General features: G+C 43.2%; 1 protein-coding gene across 1 annotated transcript in view; it reads left to right on the top strand.

Moving 5' to 3' along the window:
• Positions 1–22625, top strand: part of OTOGL (otogelin like) — a 1792821-nt gene that overhangs the window by 1601572 nt on the left and 168624 nt on the right. Inside the window, exons 49-50 of the mRNA XM_069629328.1 lie at positions 3874–3978; positions 4073–4113. Of these exons, the coding sequence (XP_069485429.1) occupies positions 3874–3978; positions 4073–4113 (146 nt within the window). The remainder of the gene's footprint in view (positions 1–3873; positions 3979–4072; positions 4114–22625) is intronic.

Raw genomic sequence — 22625 nt, 5'->3', positions numbered from 1 at the left:
CCACCTCGGTCCCGAATTTTTTGCGTGTTCCCCCTTTCACACGAGTGCCAGCTAGCTTTTCAGCACTCATGTTGTCTGAAAGGGGCCACAAAGCAGTATTAATGTTGCCTTGAGATTAGAATACGAGCTTCATAGGTGCACATGGCATGGCGGCCCCTACTTTGCCAAAGGGTTCAGGCTGGCAATGCGTGCCTACAATGCACACTGTTCGCGCACATCAATGTAAAGGCAGCGCAGCTCCTGCTGTGCTAGGCGTGCAAGGCCGAGGGGTACTGGCACGCTTCCAAATGTTGGCAGCTAAAGGAACCGTACAGTAAATCGAGCACCCAAAGATGCCAGTTTCGTCAGAGGGGACGCTGGGAATCACACCTCTCCCATGCGAAGTGTGGCTGTGGGATTATTCACAATACCTCACCACTCTGTCTATACAGGGTCACTGCTGAGCAGGAGTGGACTGGGAACCAAAGCCCTGAAAATAATGTTCTAAGTGGCCCCGTATTACACATTTTCAGCAAGCCCAACCCCTATGAATAAAATAGGTTACCACACAAAAGAGGCCCCGGGTGCAGAGGCCTACCGGGAAATCCCCAGAGTTCTGTATAGGCCAGTCCACCCCTGCCGATGAGGCATCAAAGGTATTTTATATGGGTCTGGTAGAAGGACCCATCACTGTGTGCCCCTGGGCATGGTTCCCCAGGGGATGCTGGGCAGCTGTGGCCGGGGTTTCCCAGAACTGCAGCCCTTTCAGGCTGAGGCCCTTTTCATTAAGAATGGGTACATTCTGGTATAGGGACGCTTGCCCTACACGTTTGCTGATGTAGTGAAGGGCATTCGGGATGATGCACACCTTGAATAATGTATGCCCAGAGACAAATGGGTCTATTTATTCCTTTCCAAAGGCCCACCGACTTTACCAGATCCCTGCTTGCCCACTTGCCAGCAGTAGACTGCTCGGCCGACTCCCAGGTGGTAACGTTCAATATACCTGGCCAGGTATGAGTGCATAATTTCAGCTGTCAGTCATTTAGTGGCACGTGGGTAGTTATCTGCCCCATGCCATACCTGCGTGCTCATTGTGTTGTGTGGCTTGTTATCAATTGTTGTGAATCGAAACTTGCAGGCAAGAGGCCCTGCAAGGCTAAGTGATATTTCATTTATTTCGATAAACCAGACAGGAGGTCTGGGTCACCTTAACGAAAACATTATAACAATGTATATATTACAGCGTTCTACAACTGATGACTGGCACATGGTGGTGGTTGTTGCTGGTACTTTCTTTACACATTGTACTAATGAGTATTCTGGTGCAGCTTCAATGTTACAAGCAGTTAACTCTCTCCTTCATGTGTGAACACCATTTTAATACTGCTCTGAGCCTCAAACTTGCAGACGTAAGAATAATGTATCACCATTAGTATGTAAAACATAATGCTTTTTGTCATATTTCGGTGTGTTTTTTGGACAGTAAATTGCACATTTTGGAGGCCATTTTTCCCAAAATTTCACAGGGGGAGAACCCCTCCGCACCCCCTTTGGGGGGTGTGGGCACGCGCGCTCTGCATGTAAGCTCAAAAATTCACCCTGGGAAATGTACGCCCCACCAGCTTTCAAGCTCACTAGCCTCCACTGTTTCCTTTTGTATCTTCCCAACCGTCCTATCTCAGAGACAAAAGGGACTTTTTGTCTAAAATAGACAACTTACCCTGAGAACCTGAACATATCCTTTGTACACATACATACAGAATCAATTCGGAATTAAAGCTTGTGAATATTTTCTCAATACTCGGTCACTCAATTATTTGTGACACACCGAAATGATCATGGCAATGTATTCTTGTTCAACAACAAATATTTTAGACAAACCCAAGGCATGACTATGGGCATAAAATTTGCACCAGACTATGCGAATTTGACAATGTGCTACTGTGAGAAGTTTGAGGTCTGGCATGAAGAAAATGAAGCACTCACTGACAAAATTGTAATGTGACTCCGCTACATTGTTGACCTGTTCATCATTTGGCGAGGGAGCAAGGAATAACCACAACCTTAAACTTACAGAGACACATAGCCAGGAAAGGTTGTCTTTGTAGATGTTACCATCATAGTAGAAGGTGATCAGCTCAAAAGCAAATTATACCACAAACTAACAGGTGCCAATATTCCCTTGCATGCCACAACTAGTCAACTGAGGAATCTGATTTGGAGCATTCCCAATGGAGAGCTTATTAGACTCTGATGGAATTGTTCAAAGATTGAGACCTATGACAGAGAAAGTAAAGTCACTGCATGTGGCTTCCAACAGCTGGCCTACTCAAAAAGAGTTATTGAACGTGCGTTATTGAATGCGCTATACTATCACACCACTGCTTTGTAGATCCAAACATTGGACTATGCGGTTGTTCCATTATTTAGAGGTGAGTAGGCAGTTATTAGCACGTAGCCCCTCATTTTTCAATTATACAATTTTGATGATTATTTGTCCACATTCTCATTTTATTCTCAGTGACATTTGATGACCTTTTGCTTAGCGTCTCGCACTTTATCACAACGAGCAAAACTGCACTCAGGCATTTATCCCGCTAATGCTGCATTACGTTTAGGTATTTTGCCAAGACATGATTATGAATCCATATGCATCTGCTTGCTGGAGTGTGTCATCATATATTGGGTAGACACCAAGCAGGTATCAGCGTAAAGCTGTTTGCTGTCTAGCGCACAATTGTACAACACGGTACACATCATAGAATTTGTGGCTTACAGCGCACAGGATGTACAGTAGAAGTCAAGAATATGTGCACTGTGCTTTTATGCATTGCAGTCATTTGCACAGCAGTTTCTTGCACAGCACTATTCACTTTATTAATATGTAATCTATAGTGGATTGGTCAAAAAGCCAATGGCAACCCAGATATTAGGTGTTATCGTTCGAGGATATCCTTACTTCATAGCATTGCACAGCACTTCGCACTGTATACATCTGTGACTCGCACTGCTGCAATAAATAGTGGACCTCAATTATATTGAGGCATGTTCGCCCGATCTCAGACAACTTGAAATAAAACAAGAGGAACACTGCATAGCAGGCAGTTTTGTGAAGAAACACCTCTTCTATTTCCAGCTGATTCTCTGACACTCTTGCTTCTAACTAAATACAAATATAGGACAATTGGCAGTGGAGACGTATGCACATGTATTTCTCTTTTTTTTGCACTTTCCTTCCTTTGTTTCACGTACACAGTATTTAACTCATGTGATCATATGGGAAAATGATGTGACCAAGTAACTAGCAGTTGAGAAACGCATCATTTTTGCTGTCGCCTCATCTGTTATCTTGTGGAGCTGCTTTTGATATTTTTATTTTTGGAATAAAAATAGAATTTTAACATTTATTGTGGATGCTGGTGTCTGTCGAATTTGAGGAACATCTGTTGCTGCTCAGAGAATACTGACTGGGAGTGTGACTCATTCTCGCCCGTGTGTGTGCATACTGTCTTTAACAGGATATATGTATTTATATTTGCATTATTTATGTTTTTTATTGATATGTATTTGTTACATTTATATTTAGTATACTATGTGCATAACTCATAAATCACATATATGTTGTGTACATGGTTATTTTTGAGATGCAGGCAAGTTAAGTTAAAACTTTAGATTAACTTCACAAGTTGTCAAACGTTTTTACTGAACTTTACAAAGTTCCTCCAGCATGATTAAAACTTCAAAAATCCCACATTTATTATCTTGTATTCTACCATGCATTGCTAAATGTTTACCACTTGTACCTGTGACAGTAATCATCGGCCTCCTTCATGTAATGTCACAAGTAACATGAAAGGGCATTCACTGCATACCTTTCTCTCACTCCGTCAGTATGTGATGAGAACCTGTGTCCTAGACCAATGCCAAACTGCACAGCTGACTCAAAACCTGTGACGCGGAAAGTACCTGAGCAATGCTGTCCGGACTGGCACTGTGGTAACAATCGCTTTGCTTACATCTCTATGCTTATTTCTTTTGAAACTTGATTCAAAATGTATTGACTAAGGATATGTCATTGGTGTCTTTCCAGAGTGCAACTGTGAAAACATTACTGTTCCAGCATGTAAATTGGTAAGAACCTTTTTTTTTTATTAATTGCATTTTAGGTCTTTGCTTGCACACATCAGATGACTGCTCACAAACTAGGTATATTACATATTCCTTCTAAGTATATTTAAAATAAGGCAACACAATTAAAAAAAAATAAAAATCTTCCACTGTGGTGCCATTCCAGGCACGAAAAAGGGTTATGGTCAGGGTCTTACTACCGGACTGTTTGGCCACTAGAGATGTTATACTCCTTTTGCATGGGTTAACACACCAACATGTTTAGTTCTCCAGTCTCAGCTGTGGTCTGTGCTCTAGAAAATAATGCAGTGTGGGCTTTTCCATCTCAAGGTTTCGCCTAGTTAGTTATTTCTCCTCTGAGATGCAACTTTACCTTATGATATAGCAATAGCTCCTTCCTCGAAGGGCCTGATTAATGCATTGCTAAATCCTAATGAGGACAATATCTACTTTATAAATTGCAGTCACAAGCTTCGGCCACCCACCCCTGATCACAGTAGGTCCTTTATAAGCAAGTGTGATAGATGATACTAAACCTGGTACGCCACAGTCTTGCCCACAGTATCAGTGAGCGCAGAAAGTGATTCTCTTTTTTGTTAAATGGTGGTTAATGAAGAATGGCCCCACACTTCCGCCCCATAGCTAGCAGTTGATACCAATTTTGCATTGTACATGGGGTGAATAGTCTCCAGAGAACACCCACCCAGATTCCTACTGAATTGTAAAACTGCCCTGTTCACTTAAGCACATTCTATAGCACAACCGCTCACCTGGGAACCTCTGTTCATGTTGTTTTAAAATAATCGCCACATAAGGGTATTGATATGATATGGCATTTGTAAGATGCCTATGCACACATGTACCAAGGCGCGACGAGGCAAGGAAGGGGGAACCGAGGGAGGACATGGACACTGATCTTACTCGGCCAAGTGAAATTGAGATTGCGCAAGTGTATTAGGAGAGGTGAAGAGAAAAGTGTCAGGGAAAAGGGGATGGGGTCAGTGCTGTACAAAAACAATAATAAGAAGTATGGCCAGCAGGTGCCAGGTTCAAGGGTAAGTGCAGACAGCAGATGTCCAAAAGTGCAGGTAGGGGGACTGTAGGATTACAGATATAGACCCAAATGCAAGGGTTGTCAGGAGGCAGTGCGGGTGTGCATCTGGGCGGGCAGTGACCTGGGTCCGAAATCAGAGCATAGCCAGGTGACCAGTACAGTATCAGACAGGAAATCAATAGGCGGGAGGAAGAGAGAATGCAGAAGCAAAGAGGAAGGTCTTGAGGTGCTTCCGGAACCGGAGATATTTCTCCTCAAGTTTCAGAGAGGCAGGGAGGCTGTTCCAGGGGTAGGCCCCAGCCGAAGAAAGAGATCTACCACCAACTTGTTGCTTGGAGAAGCGACTGCCCCTGAGGCAGTTGGAGGTGGAGGAGCGTAGAGCACGAGTAGGAAGGTATTTACGAAGAGAGAGTTGGAGGTATTGAGGACCCAGGCCCCAGAAGGCCTTGTGGACAATGCAGAAGGTCTTGAACTTAGTCCCTGCAGCCATTGGGAGCCAATGCAGAGATTTTGGTGCTGGAGAGATACGATCCCTGGGCTTGAGGCCGAGGACAAGTCTTGCAGTCCTGTTCTGGATGAGTTGCAGAGGGCGGAGAGTGGAAGCAGGCAGATTTAGAAAGAGGCTGTTGCAGTAGTCCAGCCAAGAGAGAACCAGCGCTCTAGAGATGGTGAGCTTCTGGTGGAAGGATAGGAAAGGAAGAATACCTCTGAGGAGGTGCTTTTGGTAATTTGACTTCTAAGAGATGTCAGAGATGTGAGGAGAAAAGGAGAGTGTGGAGTCGAAGATGACCCAGAGGTTCTTAGCCTCACAGGTGGGAGCAGCAAGAGGGCCAAGGGAGGCCGGCCAGAGAGTGACAGGAAAGGAGGGTGCAAGTGTGCCGATGAGGAGAATCTCTGTCTTACTGGCATTAAGGCAGAGATCGTTGGCGGAACACCACTCCTGGATAGCAGAAAGTCAGCGATGAGAGAAGGAGAAGAGGTGGCAGAGGGTAGCCTGAAAACGAGCTGAGTGTCATCTGCATAGCACTGAAAGTTGGAGCAGAGAGTGGCAATGCGGTGGGCGAGAGGTGCCAGGTATTGGTTGAACAGCCAGGGAGAGAGAGGTTAGACCCCTGGGGAACACCACAGGTAGAGAGTGAGATAGTGGAAAGGAAGGACCCAAGTTGGACCTGGGAGGGTCGATCAGAGATGAACGAGGTCAGCCAGACCAGGACCTGATTGGTGATACCCAGGTTATCACAGAGACGATTGAGCAGGATGGCATGGTTGACCATGTCAAAGGCAGAAGAGAGATTGAGTAAGATGAGGACTGAGGTAAGATTAGAATCAAGGTTAGAGAGCAGATCTTCATGGATGTTCAGGAGAGCAGTTTCCGTGCTTCTGGCTGCTATGAAGCCAGACTGATGGTCAAGGAGACAACCATCAGATTCAGTGCGAAGATTAAGCTGGATGATGGCCAGCTTTTCCAGGAATTTGCCCAGGAAAGGAGTAATGGAGATTGGGCGAGAGTTAGGTGGCCAGGAGGGGTCGGCTGAGGGTTTCTTGAGAAGAGGGTGCACAAGAGAGTCCCCAGGGCCTGATCAGTGATTCATATTCACTCACCCATTACAAAATGCCAGTTGATGTGATGATCCTTGGCAATTTGCCTCTATGACGGGCCACACACATTCCCTTTGATTTAACAGTATTGAGGCTTAGGTCACGGGATGTCATAAAATCAACAAAACTAGTAATTGTAATTCTTTAGGTGTTTGAGCGAGTAATACGACATTATGCGCATAACCTAAGGCAGGGATTGATCTACTTGTACATCTTGGCATATCTGAAGTTATGGTACATAGCTTGCTGATTAAAGAATAATATAAAGATTAAATAACAGAGGAGCCAGGACACAACCATGCTGGTAATAATTGTGTCACACAGCAGCTTTATACACCACTCCCATTTGCAATCACCCAACATCCACATGTTTTAAGGAACATGCCGCAGATCATAGACACTATCATGAAGTCACTGTTGTGTCTGCAACCATCTCACATTAATCACACTTTAATGGGTTTAAATGCAAAACAAATACTGTATGCAAACCAGAACAGATATCTGCTGAGTTTGTAGTTAATCTCTGTGGTCTGGAAACAGCTGATCACTGTGGGTGCAGTGTTATTACTGCTCAGTTTTTCGGATCTGGTCCTATTCCTGCAGTGCAAACGTCTCCCACAGGTTTTCCAGAAAATGTAGACCTCTGAAGTGAAATATTTCTTGACATTTTCCCTAGTGTAAAAATGAACCTTGTATTGGCATCATGTTATCCCTTCTACAAATCCCTGTGCAAAGTTAATTAAAAAAAGTTCAGCTGCCACACTCCCTTTAGGCCAAGGGGTAGTTCAACAAACTTCAAGGACTCCACACTCCACCTTTCTTTGTCATTCCAAAGAACTCCCTGCTGGATTTCAGCATCTTCCTGACTAAAGTCATGGACCTGCTTCAGAACCAGTTAAGCGATGGCCTGTGCGAGCAGAGGGGAATTTAATGTTTGCCTCTGGCTATGTGCCTTATGTACCTTAGTGTCACAGTGCCCTTGAAAGTATGCATGGGATTTATAAAGACAACCCCAGAAATGGAGTGCCCGTCCTTTTTTTTTACAGACACTTTTACCAGAATGTACTTTGATGGGGCAGAGTGAAACAGACTATTAAGACACTTCAGTTTTAAGAAGAGAACCTACACAGTCAGTTTGATTTTTGTTTGCTATATAAAATGGAATTGATTATCATTTGTTTAGCACCTCACAAGTATGTCAACAGTGCTGGTAACATGTTGCAATATTTGTCATTGTAAAAGAATTTCAGAAACATTTGTTTCTTTACTACAACGACAGCAACTAATTCAAAATAAACCAAATCGCCTGACTACATTTAGACAATCACAAACCAGATATAGCATATTTTAGACAATTCTGTACATTCTCTTATTTTATCAGCGATAAGGTGTAGTCTAGTGGCTGCGTTCCCATGTGCAAAATATATTGGCAAAGCCAACAGGCCATGGCTTTCATTCATCACATGACCCAATAAGGCCTAGCATAATCACCATATGTAAGATAGAACCCGCAGGTGCAGCTGTTGCCATCATATTCCATGTGAAGTCTCAAAGGCCTAATCTAAAATTGGATTGCATCAAACATCCAAATATAGAAATGAATACACGTATAGCCATGCTGGGACTTCTTGAGTAAGTTGTGAACTACACATGTGCACTCTTCTCTTGAGGTCATCAATTGCATTTTGGCATGGCAGTGTCTTCACTGCAATCTTTTAAGAAACACACCTATTCAAATCTGTAATTTTTTTGATTAATCAATATATTTTCCACGTAGCAACAAAACCGATTTAGTGTATGTCGTGATCTCTCTATTATCATTTTACATTAATTTGTGTTTAATATCACAGATCTGCTTCTAGCAGCGTCAATGTAGCAGTAGTTTGTCGTATATAATAAGGAAGACACACAGGGGATATGAGTAGGGAGGTAAATAACGGCAGGGAAGAACAGTGGAGCATGTAGGCTGCTGTCAGTTGGGTGAGGGAGAACCCCACCACTGAAAGTTTCGTCATAGCAGTTAGGGCCATTTGAAGATATCGACTGGAATGTATACCAGGGAGTCAATGACAATTCAATTCATACAATAGAATGACCCCTAGAACGTCATTCTTAGCAATACAAGATATATTGTTAGACCCATGCATGTGTCAGCACGTGGATGCAGTAGAATGTCATCAACTGTTCTGCATATTAGCCAGAATGCAATAATTCCCTATTGAGATATATTTCGGGGGCATAACCTTGTTCATTGAATTAGTACAGCCATATCACTTCTTTCCTGTCATCTAAGAAAGGCATACTCCTCCAAACACTCTTTGCAAAACCTTTGACCCAAGACTAACTGGGGGAGTTAACGTTTAATACAGAATGTCCCACTTGACCAATTTATGTTATCCTGAGGAAATCACTTAAGGAGATTAAATAAAAGGCTGAAACAATTGGTATTATATTGTTTAAAAATAAAGCTAGACTGTGTATATATATATATATCGCCCCATTTGAGTAAATACCACCCACTCAGCTAATGCAGTCATGTCATTTTGTACATAAATAGTTACACTCTTCCCCAATAATAATAGCGTTATTGACCCATCCAACCATGTGGTTGCTGTGGTACCAGAGAGCTAACACCTCTAAACAGATTGCACACATTTTACCAAGGTGGGTACCACCAAATGGGGTCCAATATATGATGTTATATATGATAACAGCCCCACAGCCGCCGTCTGAACCAAGAGCAGACACAATAAGGCATAATGAGACACTATGAGTCTCTCTTCTTTCTTTCCTTGCACCATTACACTTTTGACTGGCTATGTTACAGTGGCAGGGCTTTGTGGTGCAGCAGAGCAATGCAGAGACTTAGGGTGGTTTGTTTATCTAATGGTGACACTTTCATGAATGCCACCTAGGCAACTTGCATTCCCACATCACATTCCACCCCCATGGCTGGAACATCCTGTACCACATATTGTAACACCCTTTTCGCCTCATATGTTACCCAGAGTGTCATGTGCAGCGCTCCTTTGCTTCCTTACTAGGTTCCTAAATACAAACACAATGCGCCCAGAAATGGAAGAGCACAATAAGCAGGTGTAGTTCTAAGCAGTGTGTGGAAAGGTGTTCTAATATGTCTTGGTACCTAAAAGATTCTATATAATATGTTTCAGTTCTCCATTATGGAGTCTTCATTAATATTGAAGATGAGATCTCAGAACACTGTTGTTAAAATAAATAGAAATCTAATTTTCATATAGAAAATGAATACCTATCTGGCTTTCCTGTTTTCTCATATTTTGGAACAATTATTATATCAACAAGGCATATTTGTGAAGCTTAGATCTATCCTGAATCCTAATGTGCAAATCGAAACATGAAAACAATGCAACCTATACTATAATTGATTGGTAAATACATACAATAAATCTGGTCACTTGACCTTAAAGAAGTCAAGCTGCTTCAACCCTCGTGCATTATGGTGATTTCTTTCGTTTCTACAACACCCACTTTAGCAATTGTCTACCTTGTGTCATTGGCACCAGGAGGAACAGCAGCCTTTTAGCTATGGCAGTTACAACAGAAGTTATGTGAGAGGTTCTTTCCAACTTATGTGTGAAAGTGGGCATTAGACTGCAGCCTATCAAAATTCTCCCTGTGAAGGTATGGACAATAGCCACTCATCCATTGATAAGCAACTAATGAGGCTCTAGACCAATTTGGACATGATTAAAGCACTCTCACCTATATCAACATTTTCCACTTTTTGGCTAGTTTTAATGGTTTTCAGGAGCGATTAACCCAACAAAGATCTACCCTTGAGTGGATTGTGCAAAAATGATTTCTTTGGTCAAGGTACTTCAGCCGACACCAATCACAAATTCTGACAGCTTCGTAGTTGCTAACCATCTCACACCAGAAGGGATTTCTTGCCATCGACTAGAATACTAAGCCCTTCACTAAGGATTTGAAGGTCCTCTCAATGGCAGACGAGTATATTGAGCCAGTGCACATTAGAAGAGAGCAAAATCATGGCTGCACAGGGACTGCAGTGAACGAGGCCCTGGGGTTAAGTTTATGAAGGGACACATTGGAGAAATCTCAGGTATGGCTGCTGGTGTGCAAAGGTCTGGAGACTCTTTTGGAGTGGATAACTTGAGGAAACAAGTTGTCAATGGAACCATCATATGAAGTGAAGGGGACATTGGACCAGGAGTACAATAACCACTATGTGATTGACTTGTGGAATGTCGCTTCTTTTGTCCATAAGGTTATTTATTCAGATGGAGAAATGGAACTCATTCTACGATAACAATAGTTTGAGTTTAATTTCTAAGTCTGAGAGCCGTGTAATTTTAAGAAGAACAAGAAGTAGTGGAGTGTTGGCATTCTTAAATTATGCAATTCTTGTAGGGACACACGCATGGCAGCAAATGTGACTCAAATCTATTGTTTTGGGGACTCATAGAGTAGGACCTTATTGTGCATGGGCAAGAATATTGTTACTCGGATATTGGGAGCAAAACAATAATGTGTCATGGACAAAGTAATGACAATTGCAATAGAACACATAATAATTCCAAGGAACCACCCAGAGTTTCAGAAATAAAATCTAAAGACACATTTCTTTTTCATGGCCTTCTCAGCCACATACACATTATGGGTCCACCTCTTGAATGGAGCCTCTGGATTGTCTGCTCTTCACCTATGATGTTGGTGATCTCTATCACCAAGGATCTAATGGCCTTCCACTGCTGTAAGCTGTTTGTAATCATCCATGTTCAGCTCAGGAGTGCAACCTTATGCTGCATAAACGGGTCCCTTTTTTGTCCTTCCCTATCACCCTCTCGTCTTCCTTTTGCTTGTGGCACTTTGAAGCTAGTAATGATGTGGCACATCATAAAACCTCAGTAAACACATAAATAAACATGAATTAATTAATTAATTCATAAAACTATATTTCGGCAAGAACACCGAAAAAAGTACATATAAAATACAACATATGGTAAAATGTCCCTCCAACATTTACAGTGCAAATAATAAAGGTGTGTTATTTACAACGGCACAACAGACCTAATAAAAAATAATCAGGATATAATCAATACAAATTTAAGAATAGATAAAACTATTACGTTCCACCAATACATCGTGTAAAACATAGACCTACAAAAATCCTTAGAAATACCTCACTCATTTGATAACATATAACAGTGTGGGACGAGGAGAGAAAGAAAAAAATAAAGGATTTCGCTAACATCTTATTTTATTGACCAGAAGGAAATGTACTTTTGTTGATGATCAACTGTACAAATTTGTTTGTAAAAACCTAGCTCTTTGGCCATGCTGAGTCCCAGAAAGGTTTAAATGTGTTGCTTTATGAGATAAAACACACCCCTTTGTGCATGTAGCTGGTAAAAGTAGACGTTGCTATGTAAACAGAAATGTCACAAAGGTACATAACTATGCCACTTTATTTGATCAATCCAAGCATCCTGATGCTTATCAATATGTAGTAGATATTTTGGGATTTAACATCTGAGATACCATCGGACCATTTTTTTAATGAACAAAATCTTAGACTTTGAGTCATGTTTTTGCCATTAGAGCAAACTATATCTTTGATCTCATGGCAGGTTTTGTCTTTAGAGAAGATACACGTGTTGCTCTGTCCCTGTTTAAGGATCTCACTGACTGTAACTAACTCGCTGAAATATCTCATTGATTGTAATGAATGTGTTTTTTGACATTTGCATCTACAAGGACCAATCTTGCACCTTAGGAAAACAATGTATCTCATTCTGTCTATGTTCCGCTGAAAGACCTCGATCTGTTGTATTTTCCACATACTTATTTAATCTGTCTTTTTAAAATCATAATTCTTGTTGCAATTTTCCAGCATATAACACACAACTTCTCATCCACATCTCATCAGGCCATACTCTCTTTGAAATAGTAGCATATTAATAAAATAGTAAAACGACTAAAATGAACCAGCAGTACAACCGGGCTCACAGACAATAGTTGTTAGTGGCGTCTCAGCTCGTGTGCGTTGTACACTGCTACATTATGTAGTGACCATAATAACAATAATAATAACAACAATCAAAATAACAATTATAGCAATATTAACAATAACACTAGTAATTATATATTCAAATGACAATAATAGTACATTACCTCTGAGTGTATCCTCTACCCTGTACCTGTATTATTATTACTATGGCCCCACAACGCTGTATCACTGTTATTATAGCACACCTATTCACTGCCACTCTTTTCTCCGATACTCCCTGATACCCCTGAGCCCAAAGCTGTGAGTTCCAACCCAGTAGATGCAGAATAAAATTCAAGCTTGTCATGGAGTAGTCCCTGACTCAGGGACATAGCGAGACTAAAACATAAACATAAAAGATAAGTATAACCTAGTGAAACAGCAGAGTTTCTTACAGTAACTGTTCCCTTCCGCTCCCATAAGAAGGTACAGCTTGTATCCTGCACTGGAGCCCTCCATTTGCTTGTGCAATCCCCTCTGCGCTTAATAAGTAGCAGAGTGATGTTCTATCCCTCTGTGTACGCACTTACATTCATTCCTTTTATACTTTTACTTTCCTACTTCACCAAGCTCATTCAGTCTTGGGTATGCTGTTCAATGTGTGTTAGGTATTTACCCCACGTCTTTATGAATACCTCTTCTCTGTCTTGGATCCTATATATCAATTGCTCATATGCTGCAGTCTGTGTTCAATCCTTGTCCCAAGTCTGCACTCAGGGCTCGGTTTGGGTCCCCCCATAGCCTTAAAATGCCTTGCGTGGCTACCATTAGCACTGTGTTAAGCCATTGTGTCTCAAGATGTTCTAGGCTCTCCATTCCTGTTGTTACATGCAATACACATAGCGTGGGTGTCATTGAAACGTCTATATTCAGTGTCAGTTGAATATGATTATGTACCCCTTTCCAAAATTCTTTCAGCTTGAAGCATGCTCATAGTATATGTAGAATAACCGCCCCCGCTCTCCAAACCTCCAACATGAGTCATGCTGTTGCAGTCCTGCAGCCTGTAACTTTTCTCCTTTCTACTCCTTTTGCTTAATTCGCCAGAACGCTATCCACTGACTCCTCACTAAGCCGCATATCAAGCGCTTTCTGCCACCAATCTACTTTGCCAGCTCTAGTGCCATGCTCATCCAAAAAGTTTCTAAGTGTCACATATAGTTTCCCTATCAGGGGTTACAGTACCTTCCATTTGTAAATAACCTTAGATACCGGGGAACTCTCAAGAATTTGCCTGTTTTTGCCTGTTTTCCTTTTTCCACTTTTCCAACACAATGCACTAGTTGCATATATTTCCACCGCTCTGAGAGATTTAAATTGTAGCGGCTTCCCATCCTCTAAAAAGTCTTTCATCTTCTGTATCCCTTTGGTCTCCCACTCCGACCATATCACACTCTTCCCCAAGGTATATATATTTCGATGTTGTTCCATAACAGGGCTTCCTGATGCCAATGGGCATAGACCTTGGGTAACATGTGAGCCCTCTCCCATGCTTTTACAGTGGCCCTTGAAATTGGATGCGTCATATGCTCCTTGTTTCCTTCATATGTCATTGTCATCCCCCTCTTCTGCCCTGAATGCTGTTCTAATTTGTCTCATTCCAGCATATTATCTAGAGCCCCCAAGAAAGACACCATCTACGATAATTGTTGTGCAAGTAGTACAGTTCCACTTTTGGCAAGCCAAGACCCCCCCGCTGTTAGAGTGCCATAGAGCTTCTCCAATTTAACATGTGGTCTCAGACTCCCCCACACAACGTCTTCGATTCTTCATAGAATCTTTTTCATCAAACAAGGGGGAACCTCTAGATGTAACATGTTAAAGATATAGTTCAGCCGAGGTATCATCATCATTTTCACAATCTATACCCTCCCCCATATGGACACCTTATGCAACGTCCACCTGGCCATGGCCCTCATTACAACTCAGGCGGTAAGGGGTTTACGGCGCCGTAAACAGCGCCGACCCTTACCGCCTGAGTACGAGGTCCCTTAGCGCCATGGCGGACTTAACACCTGCTTTTAGCAGGTGTTAAAATCCATGGCGCTAAGGGACCATGGAGTTAATTACGCCACCGTAATTTACGGTGGCGTAATTAACGCCTTCCCCACTCCCATTATGCCCTATGGGGCAAAAATGGGAATGGGGAAGGGTAAATGGGGATTGGGGACTTACCGCCCCGCCAAGGTCGGAATGGGGCGGTAAGTCCGCCAACCACCATGGCGTAAACGTAGTTTACGCCATGGTGGTAAAGTCACGGCCCAGGCGGTAACTTACCGCCTGGGTCGTAATGAGGGCCCATGTCTTCACAAATATTTGTTCCATACCGTCTCAGTGTGCATGATCTGCATGATCTGCTGCCTACGTGAGCTACGAGCAACGATCTGAATCAGCACCTGGGGATCCTGCTCTGCCCAAGCACCTCGCTGCACCAAGAGCACCCTCCACACCAACGCCGCTGCCCATTTGCAACGCTGTGGCTGCATCCCAGATCAGCTGTTCACTGATATTTCCTTCCGCGTCTGGCCCCAAAATGGCCGGCGCAACGTGGCCTCAAGACGAGGCTCGACTAGGTTGCTAAGCAACCCACCGTATTTCTGGCACAGACATCCGCCGGCAGTCAGAAGAAGCCGGCCACCTGGAAAAGGCCAGAGGAAAAAGGCCTTGTTTTCTGGTGTTCACCGGTGGGCGCTGCTTGCCGCCTGCTCCAACTGCAAAGAGAAAAACATCTCGCCCTCCTACCAAGGTATTGACACACCCCTCCATTGCAACGGCACACACCTGCGTATCTTCATAACTCCAAGCTAATTTTCTATGTGCTATAATCGAAATGCAAAAAATGTAAATAGCCTATGGTGGACATTGCTCACACCTCTCTACTTTCCCATTAAACCATAGTGAATCCCAGCGTTCTGCATGCATTCCTTCTGTGCCTGTTCTCACGTTAGTCGTTTTTGCCACTACACATTGCTCTGCTAGCACGTTAAAACAGTCACTTGCATTGCTTTACTTTTGCTGTCTAGTTGTGATTTGGCCCAGGTGTCCAGTTGCCCATATGCACTTCCTTACTTTTGCTGTCTAATTGTGATCTGGTCTAGGTGCCTTACGTGCATCGCCCTACTCGTGCGGCTTAATTGGGAAAGATGTTAAGGCTAATAACTCTGTTCTGCATAATGGCTGCCACCTTACACATCAATACTAGATGTCAAGTATGCCTTACTGAGTTCCCACCAGCACCTATCCTAGACCCTAGCCTACCTAAACTGACCATAACAGCTATGAATAATGTCACCTCCCTCCAATCTAAATACTATAGTGCCTTAGGTACAGTAACCTATGCCTCTTTACCATGTGCCACGTCTATGAGAAACCATAGACTCCGTGCCAGACTAACAAAATTACATGAACCACTGAGACGATCTCTACCACCCACCAACCTGAAAACCACTATCAGCATATTACAAAACTTAGTCACACTAATTCGTCACCTTCACGTTCTACTTCTAATAAAAATGCCCTCCAAACTAATATACGTAAGCCCAAGCTAACTGATACTAATACAGCCAAGCCTATTCAGGTCAAAGCTGTAATTGAGGCCCGTTCCCTTAAAGGAGCACTCCTCAATGCGTGTTCGCTCGTCGCCCATGCCATCGACATAGCTGACCTAATCAGAGAAGGTAACCTGGATTTCCTTGCAATTACGTAGACATGGCTACATAACGTGGCAGGACCGTCGCTTATGTTAGCCATCCCAGATGGCTACACAATAGTTAGACAAGACTGAGATGGTGCACGAGGAGGTGGTATCGCCACCATCTCTAAAATGGGTTTGTCCCTTAGTCTAGCCCCTACCCAATTGTCACAATCCTGTGAAATTCTATCTGCCAAACAATTCACAATCACTCACCATTCATCTAATATACAGACCTCCTGGTCGCCGTGGCACCTACGAGGAGGATCTGCATAACATACTCACCAACAACCTCAAACCATCCTCTCAACTACTCCTATTAGGGGACTTCAACATAGGCTTTAATGACCTGATGGACAAAAACGCTACAGATATAGCTAATGCGATCAATGCACTAGGTTTATCTCAAAGAGTTAACACACCTACCCACTTGAAGGGGAGAATATTGTATTGGATAGCGGATTATATTGCACAGCTATTATCTCATCCATCTTGCCTCTACCCTGGACAGACCATTCACTGGTGTCCTTTAACTTATCCACCACCAGACCCACTCCGACGGCCCCTCTACCAGCGCCACCATGTTTAACCAGAGACAAAAAGAGCATCACAGTAGATAAGGTAATCGTTGCTATCCTCCCCACTCTAAATGCACTGCCAGAAATCTAGATCCTAGCATCCTATTCGATGAATTTAACAATATCATGCTCACTACCTTTGACAAAATTGCCCCTCTTAAACTTAGATCAAGCAAACCCAAAGCCCACTTAAATAAATGGTTTATACCACAACTACAGTTACCAATAGCCATACCCGATTTTTATACTAAGGATAAATCCTGGTGTGCAGACATCCAACATGCATTAGCAAATAAAATTAGTATGCTCCAAAATAATATACAAAAAAAAAAAAGAAACATTGAATCTACTGCACTCGCCCAAAATCCCTCCACCTAGCGATCCACCTATGTCACACAACAATATATTTCACTTCACTAAAATGTCTACCCTGGAAGTAGAAAAAATCATCCTTTCACTTAAACCTTCCAATTGCAAAGGCGACATCTGCCCAGCACAACTAATAAAAGATGCTGCCAGAGAATTATCTCGCCAAATTGATTAATGCCTCCTTTGCTTCAGGCACTATCCCTGCCGACCTAAAACAGTCATGGGTGCTGCCTCTCCTCAAGAAACAGACATTAGATCCTCTCATCCCCACCAACTACCGTCCTATCACCACGGTACCATTTCTACTCAAAATACTGGACAAAGCCGCTTATAACCAAATTAAAAAACACCTAGAACTGCATAAACTTCTAGGAGACAGACAATCCAGCTTCCGCCCATTACACGGAACGGAAACCACCTTAATTGATTTTTGACGAGCTAAGAGACAAGGGGAAGACAGTACTTCTGCTCCTACATTTTTTTTTAATATTACATTTTATTGGTTTTATTGGTTTTGTAACATACACACATTGGTCCTCACCAGGCCAGGACACAAAAACAACAATAGTAATAACGTTCAATGGAATGCTCAATCAAGCAAGTCACACAAAGTCACGTAAAGATTGTTATACTAAGGAGAAGGGTCCCCTGCTGCCATGCACATTCTACATTCTAGGGTGTCATATCAAGTCATGTTTCAAAGTTCACACCACGTCTTCCCATCGTTGCCATATCTTGTTTGCCTTTTCGGGGCATCCCCTGGCTTTATACACTCTCCTTTCTATGGCAATGCAAATCTGTACATCAGTTAACCACTGGCCTATTTGTGGCGTCTCTGCAGCACCCCATAGTTGCGCTATATTCCTTTTAACAATTGCAGTTGCTGTCATGAAGCAGTGCTTTTCATATCTTGACAAGTCTATTTCGCTGTCTGCTCCAAGCATTAGTAGCTTAGAGTCTCTGGGGATTGTCTGATTTAGCACTCTGGTAAGGATGTCGCAGCATTGCTGCCAATAATCACGGATATTTGGGCATTCCCATAGCGTGTGAAAGAAAGTTCCTTCTTCTCTATCGCAGCGTAGGCAGTTCGGTTCCGTTATCTTACCCCAGCGGTATAAGGCTACTCTCGGGTAATAGATTCTGTGTAGTATTTTTAGTTGGACTAGTCGCAGTCTGGTCGAAATGGCTACCTCCCGGGGGAACATTAGTATCTGAACCCAGTCTTCCGGTAATATCTCCCCAACTTCGACTTCCCATTTTGTCTTGAGCCGAACCACTTCCATTGTGGCAAAGGAGGTGATGGCGCTGTACATTACTGTGGTGACTTTAGCTTGAATGCAATCTGTTATTATGTTGCGTTCTATTGGAGTAGTATCTGGCATGTCAGCAAGTGTAGGGAGATGCTATTGGAGTGCATGCCGAAGCTGTGTGTAATGGTACCTTTCCGCCTCTGGGAGGTTAAAGGAAAGAGCCAGTTCATCGTAGGATCTGATGGCGCCATTTATTATAATGTCACCCACCTTCTCTATACAGCATCCCGTCCATGCTGGCCATTTTGGTAATTTGGCTACCTCGTGGAGGTTTCTATTATTCCATAATGGTACATGTGGCAGTGCTGGGTCCGCATGCATTGCATCGTTTACTACCGACATCTGACTGGCCCAGTAGTATGTTTGTCGCCTTGGTAGGCCGATACCACCCTCCCATATTGACCTTTGTAGTGTTTGAAGGGCGATTCTTGGGTGTCCACCCCCGCATAAGAGTTTTCTGAGTATGCTGTCTATTTTCCTGAACTCCTTCACAGGTATATGTATAGGGGCGTTTTGGAGCACATATAGGTAGCGGGGGAGTGTCAGCATTTAGAATAGTGCAGCTCGACCTAATATGGTCAAGGGCAGGGACATCCACTGCTGTACATCACCTGTAAATCGCTCCGTAATGGGTTGTAGGTTATTTAGTGTGTAATCATCAAGGTTCCTCGTGATCTTAATTCCCAGATATTGGAAGTGTTCAGGAGCTATTCTGTATGGGCAGGGCTCAGGAACCTCACTACCCAGAGCATTTAGTGCAAATAGCGTGGATTTGGACCAGTTTACTCTCAGGCCGCTGAAGGCGCCATATTTCTGGAGCAGCTCTGTCACCACCGGACATGTCATCTTGGGGTCCATCAAATATAGCAATAGGTCCTCTGCATATAATGAGACTTTATCCTCCCACTCTGGACCACCCGGGATGCCACTCCATGTGGGTGCTTCTCTCAGCAGCTGGGCCAGTGGTTCCATGGCCAGTGCAAAGAGGAGTGCTGATAGTGGGCAGCCTTGTCGGGTCCCTTTTCCCAAGACAAAAGAGCGTGAGGTCCAGCCATTCACTCGTACTTCAGCCATTGGTGCCTCATATAGCAGTTGGACCCAGGATAGAAACTGTTCTCGAAACCCCATTTTGCGCATGATAGCCCAGAGTGCCTCCCAATGAATAGAGTCGAACGCCTTTTCAAAGTCTATTGCAAGTACACCCAGGGGAATGTTGAGGGTCTGGGCTCGCTCGATGACCAAGTGTATTCTTCTTATGTTCATTTTCGTGGATCTGCCAGGCATGAAGCCACATTGGTCCGGATGGATTAGGGATGTTATGACTTGTTGTAGGTGTGTCGTTAGGAGTTTGGCCAGTATCTTGGTTTCGCTATTAATGAGGGAGATGGGTCTATATGAGCTGCATTGATCCGGGGGTTTATCTACTTTGGGTATAACGATTATTGTAGCTTTCCTTAGGTCCGCCGGGAGGCGTCCCGTTGTCCGGGCCTGTTCGAACATTTTGAGTAAATGGGGGGCTAGGTTGTTACAGCCTATCTTCTTCCAGGTTTCTACGGGAAAGCCGTTTGGTCCAGGGGTCTTCCCGGACTGCAGCTGCATCATGGACATTGCAATTTCTTCTTCCGTGATGTCTCTTTCTAGTCTAGCGATCTGGGTCTCACTGAGGGACGGAAGGGTGATTTCATCTAGTATGGAGGTCTCAGGGGGAGCTGTAGGTGCCTTGTGTAGCCCCTCATAAAATCTTGCAAATTCTTCAGCTATGTCCTCATCCGTCAGGCGGGGTTCCAAGTTTTGGGGTACAATCGCTCTCACATGATTGTGATCCTCATCTCTCCGCTCAAGCCAGGCTAGGACCTTCCCCGCCTTGTCCCCAGTGTCATATATTCTGGCTCTCATTGCTATGTGTGCCCGTTTGACATTGTCCAACGCAATGTTTTGCAGTTTCTTTTGGGCTAGTATCAGGGCTCTGTTAGTATCTGGACAGTCTTCGGTTAGGTGGATTTCTTCTGCCTCTGCCTCTCTCAGTGATTCCTTCTGCTCCTACTTGATCTCTCAGATGCAGTCTATCTAGTAGACCATAAGGTCCTCTGTAGACACCTGGATTCTGCCGCTCACTTCTCCTCTGAGGCTATCAGATGGATCGAGTCATTCCTGAGCGAGAGAACTATGAGAGTATTCTCTCCATCGGCAGCCGCAGACCCTAACCCTATCCTGTAGGGTGTGCCCCAAGGCTCTTGTGTCTCTCCAACTCTATACAACATCTTCACCAAACCCTTGTTCGATGATCTGGACCATCTGGGTATCACCTACACTAACTATGGAGATGATACACAGATTCTCCTCTCGCTTTCTGGGGATCATAGTAAGGACACAGAGTTGGTGAATAGGGTATATCTTGGCCTATGCCTGAACGATGATAAGACTGAGTTGATAATTTTGGGTACACATGCCAAAATAAAAAAACTAGGCCAGGAATTCTCCTCATTCAACATCAACAGGAATATCATTAAAGTCTCCAAGGAAGTAAAAACCCTTGGTGTCTACCTTGATTCAACTCTATCCTTCGACAAACTTGTAGAAACCCGGGCCTCCTCGACGGCCTATACTTGCAAGCTGATAAGAGCAGGCAAGCCATTCCTCTCCATTGACAGTTGCATGATATTGGCCAGAGCCTTAATACTCTCCAGAATTGACTACTGTAATGCCCTATACAGTGGTGCTAATAAAATCACTATCCGAAGGCTACAAACTTTACAAAATAACGCCTTAAGAGCAGCGCTAGGCATAAACAAAAGAACCCACATCTCCTCCATTAGACGCCAACACAAATGGCTGTCTACTGATAACAAAATACAGTTAAAGAAGTTATCACTGACCCATAAAGCTTTAAATAACTTTGCCCCTAGTTACCTTACAGATAAACTTCAGAGAAGAATCTCTCTCAGACCAACGAGAGCTGGCAATGCTAATTGCCTGACAATATCTAAATACAGGTTTACCATGATTGATGGTAATAGTTTCCCAGTGAAGGCTGCTAAAATATGGAACCTACTGCCACAAGACCTTAGAGGAGACCAACCCTACCTACAATTCAGAAAAAAACCTATCAAACATTTTATCTCTACAGAGCCCTAGTCTCCTATCTTTTAAGCTGCTTCCGCATTTGGCTCAGTATACTCCTACTCGCCCGATACTCCTATTTGTACTATCTGTCATTGCCTATAAGACTATGTGCAATTTAATCTACTTTGAGACTGAGTACAATATTGAGCATATTACATTGCAACTTGTATATTTGTATATTGTATATTTGTAACCATATAAGCCTATACTTGTAAACTGTATATTTGTAACCATATTATACTTTTATATTGTATATTTGTAACCATGTTATACTTGTATACTGCATATTTTGTAGCTATGTAAGCCTTGCATTTTCTTATTGCTGCGCCCTGTTACCTATGGGTTCTGGTGCGCATAAAAAGTGAATAAACAGTGTTGCCTAGATTCATGTCAGCCCTTTTTATACCAATCTGCATGTTTGGCCTAGCTCCTCCACTTTTGACGTATTCTTGTTAAGTGGCATCACCTCACACTTCTCCCAGTTTATCTTGTATGCATAAAAAATTGAAAAGTCATGGATGACTTTTACTAACGCCCGTATAGCAGAGCCCGGGTTCACCAGAGTCAACATTATGTCGTCTTCGTATGGCAGTGCTTTCACTTCTCCCAGCGGTGTCTGTATGCCTGTTATATCATTGTTCTCCCTTATAGCCATGGAAAGAGGTTCCAAAGCCAGTCTTAACAGTATTGGCGAGAGCGGGCAACCCTGCCTCTTTCCCCTTGTGATCCAGAACTGCTC

The sequence above is a fragment of the Ambystoma mexicanum genome, chromosome 12 (genome assembly GCF_040938575.1).
Source record: "Ambystoma mexicanum isolate Mex_15411 chromosome 12, UKY_AmexF1_1, whole genome shotgun sequence".
NCBI lineage: Eukaryota > Metazoa > Chordata > Amphibia > Caudata > Ambystomatidae > Ambystoma > Ambystoma mexicanum.
This window is presented reverse-complemented; position numbering and strand designations above follow the sequence as displayed.